The 23,602-nt window shown below is 50.0% G+C and overlaps 1 protein-coding gene across 1 annotated transcript; it reads right to left on the bottom strand.

Annotated features, from left to right (window-relative positions):
* Window positions 1–335: 335 nt before the first annotated feature.
* Window positions 336–17,395, bottom strand: Capn11 (calpain 11). Its single transcript, XM_052743984.1, has 20 exons — window positions 17,159–17,395; window positions 16,847–16,916; window positions 13,245–13,363; window positions 11,381–11,514; window positions 11,028–11,196; window positions 9,294–9,377; window positions 9,118–9,203; window positions 8,847–8,921; window positions 8,514–8,677; window positions 8,144–8,326; window positions 3,126–3,348; window positions 2,805–2,844; window positions 2,651–2,716; window positions 2,509–2,566; window positions 2,337–2,401; window positions 2,018–2,086; window positions 1,607–1,685; window positions 1,395–1,511; window positions 473–531; window positions 336–362 (listed from the first exon to the last, which is right to left on the bottom strand). The coding sequence occupies exons 1-20, from the start codon at window positions 17,384–17,386 to the stop codon at window positions 336–338; spliced, it is 2,115 nt and encodes a 704-aa protein (XP_052599944.1). The 5' UTR covers window positions 17,387–17,395.
* Window positions 17,396–23,602: the final 6,207 nt, after the last annotated feature.

Consider the following 23,602-nt stretch of genomic DNA (forward strand, 5'->3'; position numbering starts at 1 on the left):
GGCGGGGGTTGGGGTGGGGGAGAGGAGCAATGGAAATCCTCGCAGCAAGAAGACAGGCGTGAGTTGATAGCATATGGGGACACTAAGCTGACTGCAAGGCTGCCTTCCCCAGGGAAAACCGGGGAGGAGTCCACCTAATTTTCAGTCAAAACACTCAGAGCATGGGAGTGCTCAGGGGTGGGTGGGGTGAGGTTGGGGGTTAGAGCTCCGGTGAGCCTGGAGCCTGGGCACAGAGTAAACACTGTCTGGGGCACTGGAGAGTGAGGGTGACAAGGAGCACCCACCATCCTGGCTGGAGCACCACCGGCAGAAGGGGGGGCAGGCTCCGAATCTCCCTAGCCCCACATGGTTATCTGCAGCCACTGCAAGGAGAGCAGAGAACAGAGACATTCTGCAGAGGATGGAGAGTGGACAGGACTAGAGGGAGGGACCGTCTGTGGCCCCACCAACCTCCCCACCCCTTCCCACGTACCTGCTCCATATTCAAGCAAATAGAACCAGTTTTCTGGGTGTCCATGGATAGGAAGAATGCTGTTTTAAGGGAAAGGTGGGGTGAGGGGTTAGCGCCGAGATGATGGTCTAAACGACCCACTCCCCCGAAAAGGAGAAACTTGGGAAGATAGGAAGTTATTCCTTGCCCATCAGGAATGAAACGTCACAACTGGCTAAGAGCCAGGCCCGGTTGTGAGCGCTTGCCCCAGACTCATTTACTCTGTACTAGAGTGCTGGGGAGATGGGGCCAGGACTGACTTATTATTGGTTTACACTTATTTATTTATTGGATGTGGGAGGGGTATGCAGGTGACCACATGTCACAGCTTGCACCTGTGGAGGTCAGGCTTGTGATCATTGGTTCTTTCCTTCCACCGTGTGGGCCCTGGGAATCGAACTCAGGTCTTCAGTCTTGGTAGCAAGCACTTTTATATACTTAGCCAGCTTGCTCTCCCTATTGTTTGTTTTAACTCAAAGTCTCACTAAGCCGCTGAGGTTGCCTCAAACCTGTGATCCTCCTGTCTCAACTTCCCAAATTTCAAGTAGTATAAGTATGGGCCACCCGATCCATTCTTGGGATAATAGTTTTATTTTGATTTATTTTTTGAGACAGGGTCTTTTGGCTGACCTCGTGCTCACTCTGTAGCTGAGGGTGACCTTGAACTCCTGATTTTTCTGCCCCTGGGGCAGAACTGTTACCATTCGTTATCATATCTTCTAGAGAAAGGAATGGGGGGAGGGGTACAGACAATAGGCACGGCCCCAGCAAGTTGTGGATTTGAACTTGGGTCTGCTGTGTTTTCTGTGTGGAGTGGTTCTCCAGAAAGACCTCAGGGTGAGTGGGTGTGGGAGCAAGCCAGGCTGCCTGGCCTAAGCTGGAGGGGGGCAGGTGCTGCACTCACCAAACATGGCCTTTAGCCTCAGGAAGCAGTTGATGAAGCTGTCAAAGTCCACGATCATTTGATCATCCGCATACCTAGCCACCACCACCTCAGTTACCTTATTGGTCATCTTAATGCCTAGGAGACAGATGGGGCAGGGGAGGCAGAATTCAGGCCCCTAGACTTGACTTCCCAGCTCCCTGTCTCTGGACAGCCTCATGCTCCCTGGCCACCTGCTTTCTCTATTGCCAAGCGCATCTCGTAGGAGTTCAAGGTCCCGGAGCGGTCTTCATCACACTCTTTGAAGATGTCCTGGAGACAGATGTCATCGGGCCGCATGTATAGCATGGTGGTTGAAATAAGAGAATAGTGCAGTATGACTGACTTAAACAGCTGCCCAAGACCCTGGGGCCCCACCACCCTGACCAACCACTTGAATCTCTAATGTTCCTGTCTTCTCGTGGTTGAGGGCAAGGGGATGTTGGTACCCTGCCCAGTGCCTTCTGCAGGCACCATGACTATGCCAGGCTATACGGTTACTAACCAGTGTGTGTGTGTGTTGTGTGTGTCTCTGTGTGTTTTCAGTTGTAATGGCTTCATTGGTAGTTCCCACCCTTCTTGGCTGTCTCTTCCGGGCTCTTTACCGTCCATTTCTTGATCTTTTTCCACAGAATCTGGAACTCCAGAAGACCCAGCTTGCCAGTGCCATCTTTCTAGAGGGACTAGTCAAGGATAAGAGTGAAGAGGCATCCAAAGGGTAAGGGAACAGAAGGCCTGGACACAGGCTTGGGGTCCCTGAATACTAACAGCCAGAAGTGGAATCTTTAGCTACCCACCAAATCTAACCCCTATCACAAAGGAGGGTCCTGAGGCTGGCTGGAGAGATGGCCACTTCTGAGTCAGCCTTGGAGGGCAGCGAAGATGGGAAATATTGGTTAAGATTGCCGCAGGGCAGAAGGATACATCCATGAGGTTGATCATACGGCGACAGACATCTAAGCTAAAGCCTCTAGTCTTGAAGTTCTTGACTGTGAGGGAGGCAAGGTGGAGGAAGAAGTAAAGGAGAAATGCTGTGTGGGACAAGATGGGGTGACCGTCATAGGGATGGACTCTGAGGGTGGGGTGGACCACTTACATTTATTCGCCAGCTTGTTGAGGAGCTTGTGTAGCTCATACATATCTACTTCCTTGTCCTAGGAGGAGAGACTGGAATCATCTCCTCTGCCCCTCTGGCCTAGTGGCCACCTCCCTTCAGCCTCTGCCCCTGGCCTTCTCACCTTGTCTGCCACCATCTCAAACAAATGGATGGAGTCCTGGTCCAAATCCTTCTCAGAGATGGTCTCCTGGGGAAAAGAAGCCGGGGAGGGAGGGAGCCAGTCTCAGAAACATCCTTCACACCCTCAACCCCTCAATCCCAAAGCTTTCTATTACCTCTTGGAAATGCTCAGCCCAGTTGACTTCATCCAGCAACCTGGGCATAAGAGAGTGAAGGTTTAGGGTGACTGGGGGCCAGAGAGATGAGGTTCTCAATGAGGTGACCTGGGGAAGGTCCTGTCATTGTATATGGAGCAGTACTGAATAACCCATCAAAGCTGGGCTCTGGTTTTACTGTTTCTATTACCAGTTTAGACCTCACATCCTCATGCCTCAGTTGACCTGCATGTAAAATAGGTTTGACGTGGAGGAGGGCCAGGACCTGACATCCTCCACCCCTTGGGCAGGGAACCTCGCCAAAGTGAGGTCGGCCCTCACCAGGTCTCACTGTGTTTTTCCGTAAAGACCCGAAGCAGGAAGTCAGCATCTTTATGGGGCTCAAAGGTGGAGGGGATAATGATGTATTCCCCTGGAGGCAGCCGAAGATGACTGTTCACCTCTCGTGAGTTGGTAAAGATCTCTGAAAAGCCATGGTCCCGATATTTCAGGAAGAACTCTTTCTTCAGATGGATGTCCTGGAGGTTCTGAAACTGTATGTACCCTGGAGGTGGGTACGGGACTAGCACAGGAGCACCAGGAGAATGGATCTCCCAAAGTGATCCATTTTGGGGGCAGGATTGGTGGTGGGTATGAGTACCACTGCTGTGGCCTGGACTCCTCCCATGAAGTCAAAAACTCCAGTATGGTCTCACCCTTCCCTGACTCCCTCCGTTGGGTCATAGGGGTTGGACTCCTAACTCAGGGTTCCCCAGAACTATTCTCCAGATCACCCCCCTTTCAACCCACATGCAGCCAGGGGTGAGCTGGACGCCTGCCCAGGAGTAAGCCTTTTGTACCTCCTTTGGGACCTGAAAAGAAAAGAGAGGGTCATATCTTCAGGGCAGTGAAGGGGCTCTAGCCTTCAACTAGGTGAGTGTGCACTGTGTGTGTGCATGAGCATGTGAGCACAAGTGTGAGCCTGGGTTGGGGTTGTCAGGGCACTGGAGCAATGGTGGTGGGGGGGGTGTAGGCTGTTGGCATTAAGAATTTGTCCGTTTGGGATTTCAAAGTACAGTTTGCACAAAGTTTACAAAGGCAGATTTTTATCACTCTGGGCTAAGGACAGGGGATAGAGTCCTGGAGAGGCAGGGATGATTTGCGAAAAGGCAAAGAGAGTTGGGATGTGAGCCCAAGAGTGTGCTGCTACGATGTCACTTCACAGAGCGTCACCTACAGGAATGGCGTAGTGGCTACTGAGACTGAGGAGCAAATACATTGGAATGTTTGCCTCCCCCTGCCCCGCCCCCCGTAGCCCAGGCTTTGAATCTGCCACGTAGCAGAGGATGACTTTGAACTTCCGGTCCTCCTGCTTCCGTCTCCCAAGTGCTGGGATAACAGACGTGTGCCACAGTGCCCAGTTTCATGCATTGCTGGGGACAGGACCCAGGGCTTCTTGCACATGAGGTACATCCCTAGTTTTTGTTTTGTTTTGATTTTTGGAGACAGGGTATCCTGTAGCCCAGGCCGGTCTCTAACTATGTAGCCGAAGCTGGCCTTGAACTCTGGATTCTTCTGGCTTCTGTAGGCGCCTTCATTTGTGTGCACATACCCACACAGAGACACATACACATAATTCAAAGTTAAAGTTCTTACATGTGTGGTGGTGCACACCTTTGATCCCCTCATATGAGAGGTGGAGGCAGGCAGATCTCTGTGAGTTTGAGGCCATCCAGGTCTGCATAGCCAGTTCCAGGCCATCTAGGGCTACATAAAGAGACTCTGTCTCAACCAAATGAAATTTAAAAAATAGTATTTTCAAATAAGTTCGCACAAGATGAATTAAATCAGATCAAATAAAATAGGTGATTGCCAAAGTTTGGGTGTCTGTCATTCTAAAACTTACATGGAAACTTAATAAATACCAAGGTCACGTGTCAATGGCATTTGGAGATGATTTTGGATTAGATGAGGTCATGAGAGTAAGGGCCTGGGCCTGTGATGGCATTAGTGGCTCTATAAGAAGTGGAGGAAAGGACCAGGAAAATGGCTTAGTGAGCAAAAGCATTTGCCACTCAGGGCTAGTGACCTGAGTTCAATCCCTGGAACCCACGTTCCCCCAATTTTAGTACATGAATTGCTGAAGCAAGCACTCCTGGAACCCACTTTAAAGAACTAGGCCAACCTGGTCTACAGAGGGAGTTCCAGGTCAGCCTGGTCTACAGAGGGAGTTCCAGGTCAGCCTGGTCTACAGAGGGAGTTCCAGGTCAGCCTGGTCTACAGAGGGAGTTCCAGGTCAGCCTGGTCTACAGAGGGAGTTCCAGGACAGCCTGGTCTACAGAGGGAGTTCCAGGACAGCCTGGTCTACAAGGAGAAAACCGTGTGTGTGTGTGTGTGTGTGTGTGTGTTGGGGAGTCAGATAGACTAGTGCACATTTGCAGTCCCAGGACTCAGGTGGTGAGATGGGAGGTGGGGACAACAGGAACACTGGCTGCGCACAGACCTGCCAGCCTGGAGGAGCCTGTGTCGCAGCGGGAACAAAGAGAGACCGTGACCCAAGAAGGTAGCAAGTTAAGAACCGACTCCGTGCATACATGCATAGGTGAACGAGGGAGAAGAGGGGTGGAGGGAGGTCAGAGGGGCTAGATGTGGTGTGCATGCTTATAATCCCAACACTTAGCAGAAGCAGGAGGATCAGGGGGCAGCCTAGGCTACATGAGGCCCTGTCTCAAAACAACAACAACAAAAACCAAAAACCAAAAACCAAAATGGAGCACTGGCTTTTCTCATCATGCTCTTTAGTATGTCACAACCCAGCAGGAGAGCCGCCGTCAGACGCCAAACAGATGCCGTCACCGTGTTCTTGGACTGACAGGATAGTCGGCTAAGTGATCTCTTTATAAATTAAGTGGTATTCAGTTATACCAACAGAAACAGATTAGGGATGTGGCCCCACTGCAGGGCTTGTGAGCACCTTTGTTTATCTTGTTTTGAGACAGGGTCTCGCTGTATAGATTAGGCTGGCCTGCAACTCATGATAATCCTCCAGCCTCTGCCTCTCGAGTGCTAAGATTACAGACAGGCCAGCACACAGTTTATTGGCGCATAGCACATTCACCCTAGCAGATGTGCTGGGGCACTCAGGCTGGGCACAGTCTCCCTTGACCTTTCTTAACGGTGGACTTTTTTTTTTTTTAACAAGGCTTGATTTTTATTACTTAAAAAGCTCCATATTTATTTTATTACTTTATCTTTCTGACTTTGTGCCTTCAGAACTTTCACAACAACTTTCTGCTCCTCAGTATGGAGAAATAAGGACAGCTTCAAGAGTTTTCTCATTGTCCTGTGCAGGGGCCGTGCTAAGCTCCTTAGCGTCGTCATGTGCGGCTGAAGTGAGCATTGACCTTGGACTTTTAAAATTCTTTTTAGAGCCAGGTGGTGGCACACATCTTTAGTCCCAGCACTTGGGAGGCAGAGGCAGGTGGATCTCTGTGAGTTTGAGGCCAGCCTGGTCTGCAGAGCAAGATCCAGGACAACCCGGGCTGTTACACAGAGAACCTCTATCTAGGAAAAAAAAATTTTTTTTAGATTTATTTTATGTTTGTGAATGTGTTGCCTGCGTGTTTGTATGGACATTCCTGAGGTTGCAAACCACCCTGTGGGTGCTGGGAACTGAACTCGGGCCCTCTGGAAGAGCAACAGGTGCTCAGCCCCCAGCCTCGACTTTTTTTTTTTTTTACATTTTATTTTCTTTGTGAATGTGTGCTTGCTGTGACAGCCTGAGGGAGTAGGCTTTCTCCTTCCACCCTGGGGCTGGAGGATTAAGGTCAGGGTGTCAGGTTTAGAGGCAAATGCCTTTCCTCGCTGAGCCTTCTTACTGGCCCCAAACCTTGGCCTTCCTGTCTTGGGAAGAGTGTATTAGCCACAGAGGAAAAGCCGCCCTGGCTCCACCCCCTTTCTGTTCTCCCCTTGGGGTGGAGCCAGGGCTGTCACACATGCTGGTGAGCAAGCACTAACTCTGTTCACTACTGAGTGCCCGGGGACTAGCCAGGGACTTGATGTTCAGTAGGAGACTGCACAGTATTCCATACGTGTTGAATACATAAGGGAATGACTGGATGGGCATGTCTGGGATCTTGCAAATCATGACTGGTCTTGAGAAACACAGACTGGGGACGCCTTTTGGCCTCTGCAGTGAGCGGTTTTGGAGTGGCTGGGGCCACATTTGGGTGGGGGAGTGTGAAGTTGCTGAAGACCATTGTTCAGGAATCAGGACACAGCCTCCACCCCTGCCGCTTCAGTGTGTGAGCTAGTGTGGTCACCTCATCTCGCCTGCCTTCAGTCTCCTCCCTGTCCGCTAAGGGCAATCATAAGTGTCATGTACCGGCTCTTTGGGGTGATGCCTGCCACAAAGGAAAGGGTAGTTGGTGTGGTAGGTTAATAGAAAAAAACAACAACAAAAAAAAAAACCGCCGGGCGGTGGTGGCGCATGCCTTTAATCCCAGCACTCGGGAGGCAGAGTCAGGCGGATCTCTGTGAGTTCGAGGCCAGCCTGGTCTACAGAGCGAGATCCAGGACAGCCAAGGCTGTTACACAGAGAAACCCTGTCTCCAAAGACAAATAAAACAAACAAATCTATGAAGAGGGAACAGAGTCAGGGGCCGGACTGATGAGCTAGCTCAGTGGTGAAGAGCACTGGCTGCTCTTGCAGAGGGCCTGCTTTTTTTTTTTTTTAAAGATTTATTTATTTATTACGTATACAGCATGTATGACTGCAGGCCAGAAGAGGGCACCAGATCTCGTTACAGATGGTTGTGAGCCACCATGTGGTTGCTGGGAATTGAACTCAGGACCTCTGGAAGAGCAGTCAGTGCTCTTAACCTCTGAGCCATCTCTCCAGCCCCAGGGCCTGCTTTGATTCCCAGAATCCACATGGTGACTCACAACCATCTGTAACTCCAGCTCCAGTGGAACTGAGACTATTCTATTCTCTGATCTCTGCAGGTGTTAGGAATGCATGTGGTAAACAAACATGTATGCAGACAAAACATCAGACAGAGAGAGAGAGAGAGAGAGAGAGAGAGAGAGAGTGAGCCTGCACAGAGGCTCAGGAAAAGCACAAGACCCCACCACTTCAGCGCTTCAGCGGCAGGGCTGTGTGGCTTTGGGGGCTGACTCTCACAGGGGTCCAGGGGAAGAAGGGTCTTAAAGAGGTGGTGCAAGCCTTCAATCCTAGCACTGGGGAGGCAGAGGCAGGTGGATCTCTGGGTTTGAGGCTAGCCTGGTCTACATGGCAAAAAAAAAAAAAAAAAAGAAGAGAGGCCAGAGGGGAAGCACAAGTGGCTGGGGACCCTGGAGGCACACCGAGAAGATGACGAAGCCTATGGTGAGCAGCTGGGCTCCCTCTTGCCGCGCATGTCTCCAGTTCTTCTGCATCAGGGCCACCAGGCAGGTACAGACCACCTCGCTTTTCTCAGAGTTGTCCTCTGGGTCGTCCTCCTCCGGGAGACAGATCTTAAACTGGGGGTTGCTCCAGAACGTCTCTGTGGGAGATGCGGGTCGAGGTGGTTATGCTGGGGCAGGGCCTTCCGTCCGTCCGTCCGTGACTCGGGTGCACCGAGGTTCCAGCCATACATCTGCCTCCTTTCCTGAAGGCCGTGGCATCCGACTGACTCTGCCCTCATCCGCCCTGACTCTGGGGCCTTGTGCCCACAGGTTGCCCACACCCACCGGGGTTGTTCCGGCAGCCGCCCGCCGTGCTTCCCTTCCGCCAGCTGCCCTCATAGAACGTCGTGTGCCAGCAGCTCTTGTACTCCAAGGGAGACAGCGCGTCAGGGGTGAGGTTGCAGATCTCCAGGAGCGTGAAGTTGCTCATGAAGTCTTCATAGGACATCCTGGGGTGGGAGAGCAGACAGCGCTGTCTGTTGGCACACTCCGCGGGCGCACCTGCAGCCCCTGACTGTGGAGGGACCTCCCCATTCCCAGTCCAGTGGAGAGGATGGTGCGGGAGATGAGGGATGTGTATGGGGAGTCCGACGCACCCCCCCCCCAAGCCTCACTGACCAGAACTCCCCATCTTCCTTCTTTCGTAGCAGCTGTAGCTGGACGTCCACACTCACCTCTTCCCACTCCCTGGCTCTGCAGAGAGAAAACAGCGGAAGGGAAGGGCAGCCACTCTGCCACTCTTCCTCCCTAAGGGATGTTCTGAAGGCCACCTCCAGAGTGCTTGGTAAACGGAGCAGCATGGGGACAAGGGCTGGTCCCACGGTGACACTGGCTTCCATGTGGGTCCTGCTGTGTCTTCTGTTCCCCTCCCCTGGGTCAGGACATCTACCTGTCACTCCAGGCTCCATTCCACTCAATCCGGCCCCAGGGATTCTGGACCCGAATCAGGGTTTCTACCTTGTCTCTGTAGTAGACCTGGGGGAGAGGCGTGGAAGTTCAGGACGTGGGCAGGTGGTGGCCCTCACATACCGTGGCTCTCCAGGGACACCATTTGCCTGCACTCACGTCCTCAAGGCCAGTTACTGAGTAAGCGTGTCCTCTCACCAGCATATTATGGGTCATCGTTTCAAAGTCACTAGTGCTGGTGATCTACAGAAAAGGAGGAAGGGATGGATGGCATTTGAGATCTGGTCTGGAAATCACAAGAAAGCCATTGTTTTATGTGACTCATAACACACATTATATACACATACGGAGATGTTTAACATGGCATTAAGGGTCTCAAATTCCCTATGTAACCATGACGATCCAACTATTCTTAAACTCCTGATCCTCCTGCCTCAGCCTCTGGAGGGATTATAGACATGAGCCACCACACCTTGCTTATAGTTTACATATATATGCACACACACACACACACACACACACACACACACACACACACACACCATAGCAGTCACCTATTTGTATGTGTGTGTGGTGTATATGCTCATGTGGGATGGCCAGAGAAAGACACTGAGTGTCATTGTCTTTAAAATAAATAGATATTTATCTTCTATTTCATGTGTATGAGTGTTTTATTTGCATGTTTGTCTGTGTATTACATGTGTGCCTGGTGCCCTAGGAAGCCAGAAGAAGGCATTGGATCCCCTGAAACTGGAGTTACAGGTGGTTGTGAGCCATCATGTGGTGCTGGGAACTGAACCTGGGTCCTCTGGAAGACCAGCCAGTGCTCTTAACCACTGAGTCACCTCCCCAGCCCCTTCTTCTTATTGGTCATTTGTGATTGGTTGTGCATTACATATGTAGTTTCATAAATCCATCACCAAAGTCAAGATAAACAGCATGTTCTTACTACAAGCATCTCTCACACGGCCTCTGTAGCCAGGTTCATTCCTCCTTTCCCTCCTCCCTCCTTTCCCTCCTCCCTCCTTTCCCTCCTCCCTCCTTTCCCTCCTCCCTCCTTTCCCTCCTCCCCTGAACATCACTAATCTGTCCAGGACAATGCTGCCATCACAAGAAGGTCATATAGAAGCAGATTACAATTTATTGGGGCTGCTGTTGTTTCTATTCTGTGGGGAATAACAATCAGGTTTGTTTTGTTTTGTTTTTAAGATTTATTTATTTATTATGTATAGTGTTCTGTCTGCAAGTATGCCTGCATGCCAGAAGAGGGCGCCAGATCTCATTACAGGTGGTTGGGAGCCACCATGTGGTTGCTGGGAATTGAACTCGGGACCTCTGGAAGAACAGTCAGTGCTCTAATCGCTGAGCCATCTCTCCAGCCCCAACAATCAGTTTTTAAAACCAGACAATTATTGTGATTCGCCTGCAGAAGGACAACTAGATCGCTCTTTTCACTATTGTGAGTAGAGTTGCCACAAGCATTTGTGTGCAGGCTTTGTGGGGACTAAGCCCTTCTTCCTCTCCTCCTCCTCCCTGTCAGTAACTCCCTCCCCGCATGTAACTGCTGGTATATGGGAGCATTCTGGGTACAGTTATTTATTTGAATAAATATTTGTCGGGTGCTTATTGCGCGCTGGGTGTCGTCCAAAGTCCCAGGGTCCAGCGGCAAATGGACCGAATAAAGGTCACTGCCCTCCTGGAATCTCCTCCCTTCTCTCTAGGTCACAGAAAACCCTGAGGAGAAAGTCACAACAAAGCAGAGGATATGCCAGGTGGGGACAGACACTCTGGACCAGAGGCAGACAAAACTTGTTCAAGAGACGGGTACCGAGTGAGAAGACGTCTGGGGAGAGAGCCTCCGGGTAGGGTGGGGCAAGACCCAGCCTGGCTTACTTCGATGGAACAGCCCATAAGGGAAGACTTCTCCAGGGCTTTCCTGAGGAGCCTTAGCATGTTGTGAGGGGGCTTCCGGAGCCGGATGCTCTGGGCCACGCCGCCTGTGAAGTCCTCGAAACCCTCTATGGTGCTGCCTCCTGCCAGCGCTTCGTAGGATCCGTTCAGCCTGTAGGCAGACAGGGCGCTGTTGAGCTCCGGGCTGCAGACGTGCATTGGAGGGAGCCGTCGGGAAGAACGGTGAGGGAAGAGAGACGTGCCTGATTGTGCCCTGTCTCCTCCCCTGGTTCAGTGAGTGGCCCGGCCCGAGGTCCTGAAGGCCGCCTGTCTGGTCCCTGGTCTGGGCCACTTACTTGGCATAGGCCTTCTCCAGGAGGGCGCTCCAGAATTCCTGGCGCTGGGCGCCATGCACGAACACCAGCTTGTTATTCCTCGTGGGCAGTCGGTCGTCCACCACCACGTTCATCCACTGCCCGAACTGCCAAAGCTGTGGGGTAGCAAAGGGACATTTGTCTGCACACTGGTGAACGCTGTCCTCAGAGCGCCTCCTGGTGGCCAAGTCAAGAACATACTAGCAATAGTCACTCATACGGGGATTTTTGTAATGTGTGTGTGTGTGTGTGTGTGTGTGTGTGTGTGTGTGTGTGTGTGTGTGTGTGTGTGTGTGTGTGTGTGTGTGTGTGTGATATTTCTCTCCTACTATGTGAGTTTCAGGGATCAAACTCAGGCCATCCATCAGGCTTGGGATAAGTGCACTTATCCACTGAGCCACCCTGACCAAGGCCCAGTCACTCCTTAGAATATGTAAGAGAAAGTCCACAAAAGCCCTAAAATCTCTCTCTATTCCCCCACCTCCACCCTTAAACCTGGGTCTTGCCCCAGCGTCAAGAAAACCCTACCCATGGGGCTGGAGATTTGGCTCAGTGGTTAAGAGTACTGGTGTTCTTCCGAAGGACCAAGGTTCAATTCCCAGCACCCACATGGCAGCTCATAACTGTCTGTAACTCCAGCTTCAGGGGATTCGACACCCTCACATAGATGTACATACACATAAAACACTACTGCACATGAAATAAAAATAAATAAATCATTGAAAAAAGAAAGAAAGAAAGAAAGAAAGAAAACACCACCCATCTTTAGACTGAGGCTTTATCCTGAAAAAAAAAAAAGTAGCTGAAGGTTGAGCTTTCATATCTTAAAATCCTCTCCCTGTTTTATGACACTCAGAATTGTTCCTATATCAGTTAAAGGGTCATATAAATTATATTGTGGAGATATTCAGTGTCATGATACCGATGTAACGTGTTCCTGGGCACGAGCACGTGCGTGTGCACACACAGACATGGACACAGACACACAGTCACAGTGAGAATGGGAAGGGAGACACAAGCTGCTAATTATTTTCATCAGAACTTTAAAAAAAATTAGCTTACATGATTTCTTTCATAAGCAGGTATTTCTCTGAAGATTAGTTGAAAAGTCACCCCAATCAGTGTTGTATTTGAAAAACAAAGTAAGTGCATGCATGGTCTTTCTCTCTCTGGTGGTTTGAATAAGATTGGCCCCCATAGGCTCATGTATTTGGATGTTAGCCACCAGGGAGCACAACTGTTTTACAAGGTTTAGGAGGTGTGGCCTTGCCGGAGGAAGTGTGTCACTGGGGGTGGCCTTGGAGGTTTCAAAACCCAAGCCAGGGGGCTGGAGAGATGGCTCGGAGGTTAAGAGCACTAACTGCTCTTCCAGAGGTCCTGAGTTCAATTCCCAGCAACCACATGGTGGCTCACAACCACCTGTAGTGAGATCTGGTGCCCTCTTCTGGCCTGCAGTCATATACGCTGTATACATAATAAATAAATAAAAACTTAAAAAAACAAAAACAAAACAAAAACAAAAACAAAAACAAAACACCCAAGCCAGGCCCAGAAGGTCTTGCTTCCTGCTGCCTTGGATCAGGACATGTCTCTCAGCCGCATCTTCAGTCAGTACCATATCTGCCTGCATGCTGTCACGATCCCTGCCGTGATGGTAATGGACTGACCTCTAAAACTGTAAGCCAGCCCCTACTTAAATGCTTTCCTTTATAAGAGTTAGCATGGCTATGGTGCCTTTTCACAGCAATAGAACGGTGACTCAGTCTCTCTCCCTCCCTCCCTTCCTCCCTCCCCCTCTCTCTCTCCCTCCTTCCCTTTTCCCTTTGTCCTCCCCCCTTCCCTTCACCTGAAAATGGAAGATGCCAGCATAGTTTTTCTTGAAGTTCTGGCCCTTGGGCACCACACGGTACAGCAGTTTGGGGCACGTGGTAAGGGCGCCAATAGCAGCCAGCAACCAGCAGTCCCCTTAAAGGCAGGCAGGCAGAGGTTGCTCCTTGAGCAGCCCCACATGTGTGGAGGCCCCAGATCCCCAGTCAGAGGAGCAGCCCCACAGATCTCCCCAGAAGAGATCCCTCTGCCTTTTCTTTGTTTTGTCTGGTTTGGTTTGGTTTTTCGAGGACAGGATTTCTCTGTGTAGCCTTGGGGCCTGTCCTGGAACTCACTCTGTAGCCCAGACTGGAACTCACTCTGTAGCCCAGGCTGGCCTCAAACTCACAGAGATCTGCCTGCCTCTGCCTCCTGAGTACTGAGATTAAAGGCGTGTGCCACCACCGCCCGGGTCCCTCTGCTTTTTCACTGAGAAGTTGGGAAAAGAGCCAAATGGGAAAACTGAGGCAGAGCTCAGACAGTGAGCTCATGAATTTGTTCAGTCAAGGGAGTCACAAATCAGGGTAACACACTTTGGTTTGGGGAATTTGGGCAGGCTGCATAGCATCCTGCTCTCTCTCAGGAAGAGTTCCCACCTGTTGAACATATCCAGTAACCCTTCTCTGTGGGTCTCATTCCACCCTGTGGATGTGCTGGAGTAGCGGCCAAAGGCCCAAAAATGTCTCTCTAGAAAACTTCTGTGATCTCAGCATTTGAGTGGTGACGGCTAAAAGGATGTTCATTTGTCACCAACCTGGTCTACAAAGTGAGACGTGGTCTCAAAAAAACCAATCAAGAGCTGGAGAGATGGCTCAGCAGTTAAGAGTACGTCCTGCTTTTCAGAGGACTTGAGTTCAGGCGGGCATCCACATCAGATAGTTTGCAACCACCTGTCACTCTAGTTCCAGGGAATCTGACAGCGCCCTCTTCTGGCCTCTACAGCCACTGCACTCACGTGCACAAACCCATATACAGAAAGACATATATGAAAATTAAAAAGAAAAATGGCAAAAACGAAACAAAAAAACCCATTCAACCAACCAAAAAAAAAAAAAAAGATGCCTTGGGACTGAAGAGAAGACTCAGGGGTTAAGAGCACTTGCTGCTCTACCATGAGGACCAGAGTTCAGGTCGCAGCCCCCACATCAGATATCTCACAAACACCTGTAATTCCAGCTCCAAGGGATTGGATGCCCTTTTCTGGCCTCTGAGGGCACCAGACACACATGTGTTCATACTCTCTCTCTCTCACACACACACACATTAATAATTTAAAAAAATGTTTTAAATCTGAAAATGGAAAGATGTCTGTCCCATCACCCACATTCTACTGGAGATGATGGGCTCTGTCTCTATCCCACTATGAGCCCTGGAGCTAGCTGAAGATGGGAGCATAGTGCCATGCCTCAGTCATCCACTGCCATGTCCTTCAGGGTCAGCTCTCAGTGAGAGGCCAGGTAATGGGGGTTGTTGTGTGGTCCTCCAGGGTCTGGCCAAGCTTTCATGCACTGGGGAGTTTTTGTGATGACTAGTGGTCTCTGGGCTTTGGAGGGCAGCTGCAGTCATCATCAGTACAAGGGCACAACCCTCATTTCCTCCTCCTGTACCCAGCATCCCTCGGGCCCACTGAGCCACGGGGGCCATTGTGCTCCTTGCCCTCTTGCTAGACTTATTTGTGCCCTTTCCCCTGCCACAAATAGGAAATAAAGCGATCCTGGTGCCTGCCCTGGCACTGAAGGGGTGGGAAGAGATTATGAGCCGGGACCAGCTAGGAGCGAGGAGATAACCTGGAGCCTGGGGGCAGGTGGTCATGTGACTCCATTGCTCCATTATTTGATGGCCCAGACTAAAGAAGTCCTACCACCTGGGACAGATGACAAACACTTGAGTTTTTTCTCCTCAAATGATAGGGGCCCAATTCCCAGGCTTTTTTTGTTTGTTTGTTTGTTTAAAGACAGGGTCTCCTATAGCCCAGGCTAGCCCTGAACTCATTGTATAGCTGGGGATGACCTTAAATTGCCCATCACTCTTTTTTGGGGGCGGGCAAGTTCTCTAGGCTCTTGGCTAACCTGGAATTCACTTTGGAGACCAGGCTGGCCTTGAACTTGTGAATAATCCTTTTGCCTCTTCTAGAATGTGGGATTATAGGTACACGCCACCCATACCCAGTTTTATGTGATGCTAAGTATTGAACTAAGGGATTCATGCATGCTAGCCAAATAATCTGCCAACTGAGCTACACCCAGCCCCATAATCCTTTGCCTCTTGAGTATTCGCCACATTCAGGGCTTGTTCCTAATAAAACATGGTGGAAATTACTCTGTGTGTGTGTGTGTGTGTGTGTATGAACCTGAGATCAGATGGGCGGGGGGGGGGGGGGGGGGGGGGGGGGGGTCGTGTGGTGAAATGCTTGCCTAGCTGAAGGCCCTGGGTTTCATGCTAAGTAAAAAAATAAATAAATGAGCCAGCTATGGTGGCATAGACCTTTAATTCCAGCACTTGGGAGACAGAGGCAGATGGATCTCTATGAGTTCAAGGCCAGCCTGGTCTACATAGTTTTCTGCCAGCTAAGGCTACATAGTGAGACCTTGTCTCGATAAATAAATAAAAATAAGCAAATAAATAAACAAAAAGCCCCCTGGGGCTTTCTGTTTGTTTTCTCTTGGGCTACTCAGTGGGAGCCAGCTACCATGCTGTGTGGACACTCAAGCAGCCCTGTAGATGAGCTTCTGGGAAGAGGTGTAGTCTCCTGTCAACAGCCAGCTAGACACTGAGACCTCATCCACGTGCAGCAGTATCTCAACAGTGCAGCCCTGGACCCAGGCGAGTCTTTAGAGGACCAAGTCCCACAGTGCAGCAGACCTCAGCAGTGGTCTCATGAGGGTACTCTGAGCCAGCCCCACACCTCTGCTTCTGAGGTTCCCCAACAGAGCCTGTGAGGTCAGAATTGCTTACTGGTTGGTTGAGACCGGCTCATGTGGCCCCAGGTTGGCCTTGAACTCCTGACCTTTTTGCCCCTTTTTCCCTAGTGCTGAAATTGTAGGTAGGTACCGTCATGCCTGGTTTGAAACTTAAAAAAAAAAAAAATTTATTTTTGTCTGTGTGTCTGTCTGAGAGTGCACATGCAGTGGCCTGGGGGCGGGGGCAGGGGCATTCCTGTGCACATGGAGGCCAGCAGGGGGCGCTGGATTCCTTGGAGCTGGAGCTTAAGGTATTTTGGATGATGGACTTGGTACTTGGGTGTTGGAGTCTGCACTCTGGTCTTTCAGTATTTTGTATGCAAGTGCCCTTAACTGTGGGCCATCTCTCCACCCGCCTCCTATTGCTAAGCAACAAATATCTGCTATACCACCCCAATTTATTCCCAAACCAGACTGCAGCAGATACCGAAGGGACATAGAGGACACACGTGACCCTCCTACGGACTGTCATCTCTTGGAAGGGGAGGGAACAGGGAAACAGAGGTAGGTGGAGTCTAGGGAGTCCCAGGCTTCCAGGTTTGAGAGCCATGCCGTAGCCCCCCATCCCAATCCTTTCCTCCCCATTCTCCCCATGGAGGCCAGCTCATGGTTCCCCACTCACCGAGGACCCCTTGGCAGATGTCTGTAGGAGAGAAGTCATCCGTAATGAACTGGGGGTTATGCGTGATATCCTATGGTGAAGGAGTAAGAGCGTCAGTGTCTGTCAAGAGGTGAAGGGCCCCATCCGCCCTCCCTCGCTCCTCTGAGTTCTAGGTGAGCAGTAGGGGGAACCCCGAGCCATTTGACCACGGCTTGGCTACGATAGCCAGGCTTGGGTGCCAGCCCAGGATTAAACTAGGAGGTTTGACGGAAGTATGTTCGGAACCACCCCCAGCTCGGAGGGCACCGGGCCCTCCCCATTCCCAGTGCCCACCTTGGGTCGCTGCCAGTAGATGTTCTGAACCTGTTTGGAGCTGGGGCCCAGGTCCTTGAAGCCTAAAGACTTGGGTTCAGCAGGGAAGAAGGGGTCCTCAAACAGTTCCCCCTTCCTTAGACATGCTGCTCGAATATCCTCAAAGTTCTGGTTCTTGTAGTTGCGGGCGTTTTGGTGTTGGCCCACGCCCCTGGCCTTGAGCCTGTTGCTGTTTATGGAGGCCACCATTCCGTTCTCAGAATAAATGGGCTCTGTTCGATAAAGAAAAAAAAAAAAAACCTAAGTAGCCCGATTTAAAACGTTACTGAAGCTGGGCGGGTGGCAGCAGCAGGTGTTGGGGAGGTGGAAGCAGGGGGGTCAGGAGCCGATCCTCTTCAGCCACAGAGGTTTTTAGTTTTTCATACTGTACTGGCTGGTTTTGTGTGTCAACTTGACACAAGGTAGAGCCATCAGAGAGGACGGAGTTGTAAGGCATTTTTTCAATTTGTGACCCATGGGGGAGGTCCCAGCCCACAGGGGGTGGTGCCATCCCTGGGCTGGTGGTCCTGGGTTCTATAAGAAAGCAGGCTGAGCAAGCCAGGGGAAACAAGCCAGTAAGCAGCACCCCTCCATGGCCTCTGCATCAGCTCCTGCCTCCAGGATCCTGCCCTGTTTGAACTCCTGTCCTGACTTCCTTCAGTGATGAACAGCAATGTGGGAGTGTAAGCTGAACAAACCCTTTTCCTCCTCAACTTGCTTTTCGGTCATGGTGTTTTGTTGCAGCAACAGAACCCCCTGACTAAGACAATACTTACTTACTTTTATGCATATTTGTGTGTGTGCCTGAGTGTATGTCTGTACACCACATGCTTGCAGGAGCTCACAGAGGTTAGAAGGGGGATCAGATGCCCTGGAATTGGTGTTACAGATGGCTGTGAGCCACCATGTGGGTGCTGGGATTCAAACCCAGATCTTGTGCAAGAGCAGCTGGTGCCACTGAGTCGCCTCCTACCCTCCCCCACCCAGAGACAGGATTTCTGTATGTAGCCCTGGCTGTCCTAGAACTCACTCTGTAGATTCGCTTGCCTCGAACTCACAGAGATCCACCTGTCTCTGCCTCTCGAATGCTGGGATTAAAGACATATGCCCCCACCACCTGGCCCCATTTATTTTAAGTACTCATTTATTCTATCTATCTATCTATCTATCTATCTATCTATCTATCTATGGGGTCTTACTATATAGTGCTGGCTAGTTTGGAACTCACTGTGTAGACCAAGCTAACCTCAGACTCACAGAAATCTTCTTGCCTCTGCCTCTCAAGTTCTGGAATTAAAGGTGTGTACCACCATGCCCAGCCTTATTTAATTAAAAAATGTGTATGGGTGTCATATCTGCATATATGTCTGGGCAGGTGTATGCAGTGTCCACCAAGGCCGGGAGAGGACATCAGATCCCCTGGGACTGGAGTAGGTGATGGTTGTGAGCTACCTAATGTGGGTGCTGGGAACTGAACTCAGGACCTCTGGAAGAGCAGCAGCCAGTGCCCTTAATTGCTGAGCCATCTCTCCAGCCCCATAAATCTAAAGGATTTATTTTATTTATATGTGCACCTGTCTGTGTTTGCGTGAGTAAGCTGCGTGTGTTGGGGGAGCGGAAGGTGTCAGAACCCTGGAGCTAGAGTTACAGACATTTGCCAAGTGACTGGCTTCTCACGGGGATGCTGGGATCCAAACTCTGGTCCCCACTATTGTGCAACAAATGCTCCTGACTGTGGAGTCGTCTCTCCAGGACCAAGCACAGTGCAAGCATCATGCTTGCAGAGAGCCTTGGTTAAATGACACCTTGCCCCAGAAAACAAACAGAAATGGCCTGGATATTTTTCAGAAGGTCAAGAACACCAAGCGACTTTGCCCCCTCCTACTCACAGATGGGAGGGGTGATGACAAGGTATAGTGAACAAGTGAAGACTGGGACCCCTTGAGCACGGCCAGGGAGACCGGGAACGATGGGGCCCCTTTGGAGAGCATCATTTGGCAGTGGTGTCTCAGAAAATGAGACACGGGGACTGGAGCGATGGCTCGGCAGTTCAGAGTGCTTGCTGTCCTTTCGAGGACCCACACGGGAGCTTATAAATCACCCCCACAACTTCAGTTTCGGAGGTCCTGAAGCCCACTTCTGCCCTTCCTGGCTACCTGCAACCCATGTGCACATACCCACACATAGACACATAATTTAAAATAAAAAATCAGGGGCTGCTCTTCCAGAGAATTCAGGTTCAATTCCCAGCACCCCGCATGACAGCTCACACAACCATCTGCAACTTGAGTTCCAGGGATCTGATTCTCTTTTCTGGCTTCTGAGGGTACCAGGAACTCACATGATGCACAGATGTACATGCATGCAAAGCATCCGTGCATAATTAATAACAAAATAACAACAAAAATATAGGGCTTGGCTCAATGAAACATTTCACTATTATGATAAGAATTTATACTGTATCAAGCTGATAATAGAAAAATAAATAAAAAAAATGGTTTTCTGTTACATGTGAATCATTAAGTAATTGAACTCTGTAAAATTAGAATAGTAAATGTAGTCTTCTGGGTCATGCTTACTTTTCAAACATGCATTTCTGTAAGTCATTTTGTTTTGTTAACATTGAAAAATATTTCAGTTTCACTGTTTTGCAAGTAATGCTAGATGTTCTGAATACTCTTGTATTTTTTGGTGTACCTACTCTGGTAAAACATGTGAAAATATTTTTTAAAAAAAGAATGTGTCAAATATGATTTCTAAGGAAGCAGACATTTTACTTGAAACTGTTAAAGTTAGTATAAATAAGTTTGAAGGCCATGAGACCCATTTCAGGAAATCATTTCCGTGTTGCATTTGATAACGATTAATGCTTGTATCCGGTTCCTGTTGCTGCTGTGACTTGCCTGCCAGGTATTTGGTGGCTGAAACAGCATGAACTCCTGTAGTTCTGTGCTTCACAAATCAGGATTGTGACTCTTCCTAGCTTAAATCAAGGTGCAGGGCAGGTTGGTGACTCCAGCAAGTGAACACACTCTTTATTTCTCTTGGCAAAGCAGGGCAGGAACCTGGAGGCAGCAGCTGACGCTGAGGCCACAGAGGACCACTACTTGCTGACTCGGTCCTATGAGCTTTTCACTCCGCTTTCTTATAGAGCCTGTAACTGCCTGCCCAGGGTTGGCACCACCCACCCTGGGCTGGGCCTCCCCATATCAACCACTAACCAAGAAAATGCCCCACAAGCCAATATGTTGGGGGCATTTTCTTAATTGAGGTTCCCTGTTCTCAGATGCCTCTGGCTTGTGTCAAGGTGACAAAAATCTAACCAGATGGATAAGTATTTGGTGGAGATCTTTCTCCCATTCTTCAGGCACTCCCTTCACTCTGTCGATTGCTTATTTTTCAGGGCAGAACATCTTGAATTTGATTCAGTCCTGTATGCCAGTCCTTCCTCTTACATCCGGAGCAGTTAGAGTCCCGTCAGAAGTTCCCTTCTGTGCCTGTATTGTGTTTTGATTTTCTTCCTCCAAGTTTTGGTGTTTCGGGTCTTTTTGTTATTTTGTTGTTGTTGTTCAAGGCATTTGATCCACCTTTACTTTACCTTTCTGCCAAATGATATATAAGAATATGACTCAAATTTCTACATATGGAAAAAAATATAGGGCTTGGGAGGCAGAGGCAGGTGAATCTTTGTGAGTTCAAGTCTGATCTACAATAGCAAATTCCAGGCCAGGGCTGCATAGTGAGACTATGTCTGGAAAAAAGGAAGAAAGGAAGAAAAGAAGAAAGAAAGAAAGAGAGAGAGAGAGAGAGAGAGAGAGAGAGAGAGAGAGAGAGAGAGAGAGAGAGGAAGGGAGGAAAGGAGGGAGGGAGGGAGGGAGGGAGGGAGGGAGGGAGGGAGGGAGGGAGGGACAGAAGTTCTCAGCAAGGGAGACTGCCTCACCTAGCCTAAGGTCTCTTGGCCATGTCTAGTGATGCTTTTGGTTGCCGCCACAACTGAGGTGGTTGCTATTGGCGTGTAGTGGATGGAGCCTACATGAGCGGACTGCCTTACAAAGCTTGGGACAGCATTGCCTCCATGTGGACAAAGGGTCACTCAGTCTGAGAGGTCAGCGGCTCTGCAGAGGCTGTGGAACTGGGGCAGACTCAGGTCATCTACACAGGGGAAGTGAGCTCCTTGGTGTCTCCCACTCGGGCCACCCTGGGAGGCCTCTGCCATGGCTGCGCTGGGACTGAGCGGGGCTCAGCCTCTGCTGGAGGTCTCGGAGGGTCACAGAAGGGGCTGGCATCCGAGAGGACCGGACATCACCAGGGGCAGACCAGCCCAGTGAAGGTGCAGCTTTGCCTCTCTATTTCCCTGGGAGCTCCGTCCAGGATCATTGCCCAGCTCAGAGTCCTTTCTTTTTCTTTCTTTCCTTTTTTTTTTTTTAAGATTTATTTATTTATTATGTATACAGTGAGTGTTCAGCCTGCAGGCCAGAAGAGGGCACCAAATCACATTGTAGATGATTGTGAGCCACTGTGTGGTTGCTGGGAATTGAACTCAGGTCCTCTGGAAGAGCAGCCAGTGCTCTTAACCTCTGAGCCATCTCTCCAGCCCCCCCCACCCCGAGTCGTTTCTTATCATACTGACAGCAATGGTTAGCATCCCCATGAAAGTCCCCAGTGTCTGAGCTTGTTACCTAGTGTGGACAGCAGAGAGTCATACGCTCTACCTCGCTCCCACTACCTTTGCTATGGCAAGCATCTCTAGAGAAGGCAGCTGCCCCAGTCCTTTCCCATGGTGTTGTGGGGCCCTGTGCCCAAGTACAGCAACCATTGTCATCCTCATCAGAGTAGCTGTGACCGCTGGCAGTGGGCTCTCAAGGTGGCGCCTGTAGACATTCCCTCATGGAGGAAAGGGTCTCCCAGGGTCGCTGGATCCTCACGGAGGTCCCAGCCACTCCCTCTTGCACATCCTAGCCAGCTGATTGAAATTCTGTGCCAACGGCATGTGGTCTTGGGAAGTACCAGAGTGTGTAGACGCGGAAAGGTGAGTTAAAGGGAGGCTGGTCTGTGTAGCGACCGGGAAGTTGTCATCCATGCTAGGGTGAGATTTTCCAGAGATGCTCCTGTGAGTAACTTCTCACCAGTGCACCGTAAACAAGCGCAAGTTAGACTCTGGCCTCTTGTTGGGGTCTTATCTGGGGCGAGTAGGTGTTCGGTGACGTCATGAACTTGAAAAGTTCATGCAACACATGGGTTGGTGGGAGGGGGGCAAGGTGGGATAGACAGATGAGGCAGGCAGAAGCTCAGGCAGATGACTATGGGAGGTCTTAGACATGACCACGCTGGGCAGTGGAGGCGCACACCTTGAATCCCAGCACTCGGGAGGCACAGGCAGGCGGATCTCTGAGTCGAGGCCAGCCTGCTCTACAGACCAAGTTCCAGGACAGCCAGGGATGCACAAAGAAACCCTGTCTTGAAAAATAGGAAACTGCCTCCTCCATCAGACTGAAAGTCAAGGTAGGTGCAACCCATATCAGACTAGGGACCTGTAGATTTTTGAAAAATGAAATCTAGGAAGAATGTGATAGCACATTACTGTAACCTGGCAGTTGGGAGGTTGAGGCAGGAGGATCCTGCTTATTATATCTATTTACTTATTTATTTTTTAACGTGTGCATACATGTACCAGAGCATAATATCTGGAGGTCAGAGAACAAGCTGTAGGCTCTCTCCATCCACCTTGTGGGTCTTGGGGATTGAACTCAGGTCATCAGACTTTGCGGCAAGCACCTCTACCTACTAAAACAGCTTACTGGCAAGGATCCTGTTTTTGAGACCTAAGCCACATAGTAAAACTCAGTCTCTGAAACAAAAAAAAAACAAGAATAATGCCTCCCAACCCCCTAAATCTGTTTATTTGGAATGCCTCGGTTGAGCTAACTAACATATGATACACTATCTCACACACCTCACACACTTTTTGTTGTGGTAAGAACACTGAATATGAATATTATTTTTTGTTTTTAGACAGGGTCTCATATAGACCCAGGCTGGCTTCAGACTCCCCATGTAGCTGAGGAGACCTTAAACTCCAGATCCCCCCACTTGTACCTCCTGCGTGCTCAGATGACAGATCTGTGTCTTCACATCCAGTTTTATGGTTTTAAGGGGATGGGACTCAGGGTTTCATGCATTAGAGCGTTCTACTACCTTAGTTACATTCCAATCGCTACTGTCAGTGATTAAGAAAATATTTAATTATGTGTATGTGTACGTAAATGCAAATGCCTACAGAGGGTAGAAGTGTTGGATCGTCTGTGAGCCAGAGTTACAGGTGGTTGTTAGTCACCCCACACGAGAACTGGGAACCAAACTTGGGTCTTCTGCAAGGGCAGTATGGGCTCTTAACCACGGAGCGCCTCTCAGGCCCTGCTCCCAGGG

Source organism: Peromyscus californicus, unplaced genomic scaffold (assembly GCF_007827085.1).
Source record: "Peromyscus californicus insignis strain IS unplaced genomic scaffold, ASM782708v3 Scaffold_19__1_contigs__length_69161282, whole genome shotgun sequence".
In the NCBI taxonomy this organism is placed as follows: Eukaryota; Metazoa; Chordata; class Mammalia; order Rodentia; family Cricetidae; genus Peromyscus; species Peromyscus californicus.

Bases quoted from the DNA above. Each gene is read 5' to 3' on its own strand.
- Capn11 (XM_052743984.1), bottom strand. From the start codon at position 17,386: ATGGTGGCCTCCATAAACAGCAACAGGCTCAAGGCCAGGGGCGTGGGC. The intron at 1,686-2,017 runs GTAAAGAGCCCG...ATCTGTCTCCAG, and splicing joins AAAAGATCAAGAAATGGACG to GACATCTTCAAAGAGTGTGA. The intron at 532-1,394 runs GTGAGTGCAGCA...CCCTTAAAACAG, and splicing joins GAGGCTAAAGGCCATGTTTG to CATTCTTCCTATCCATGGAC.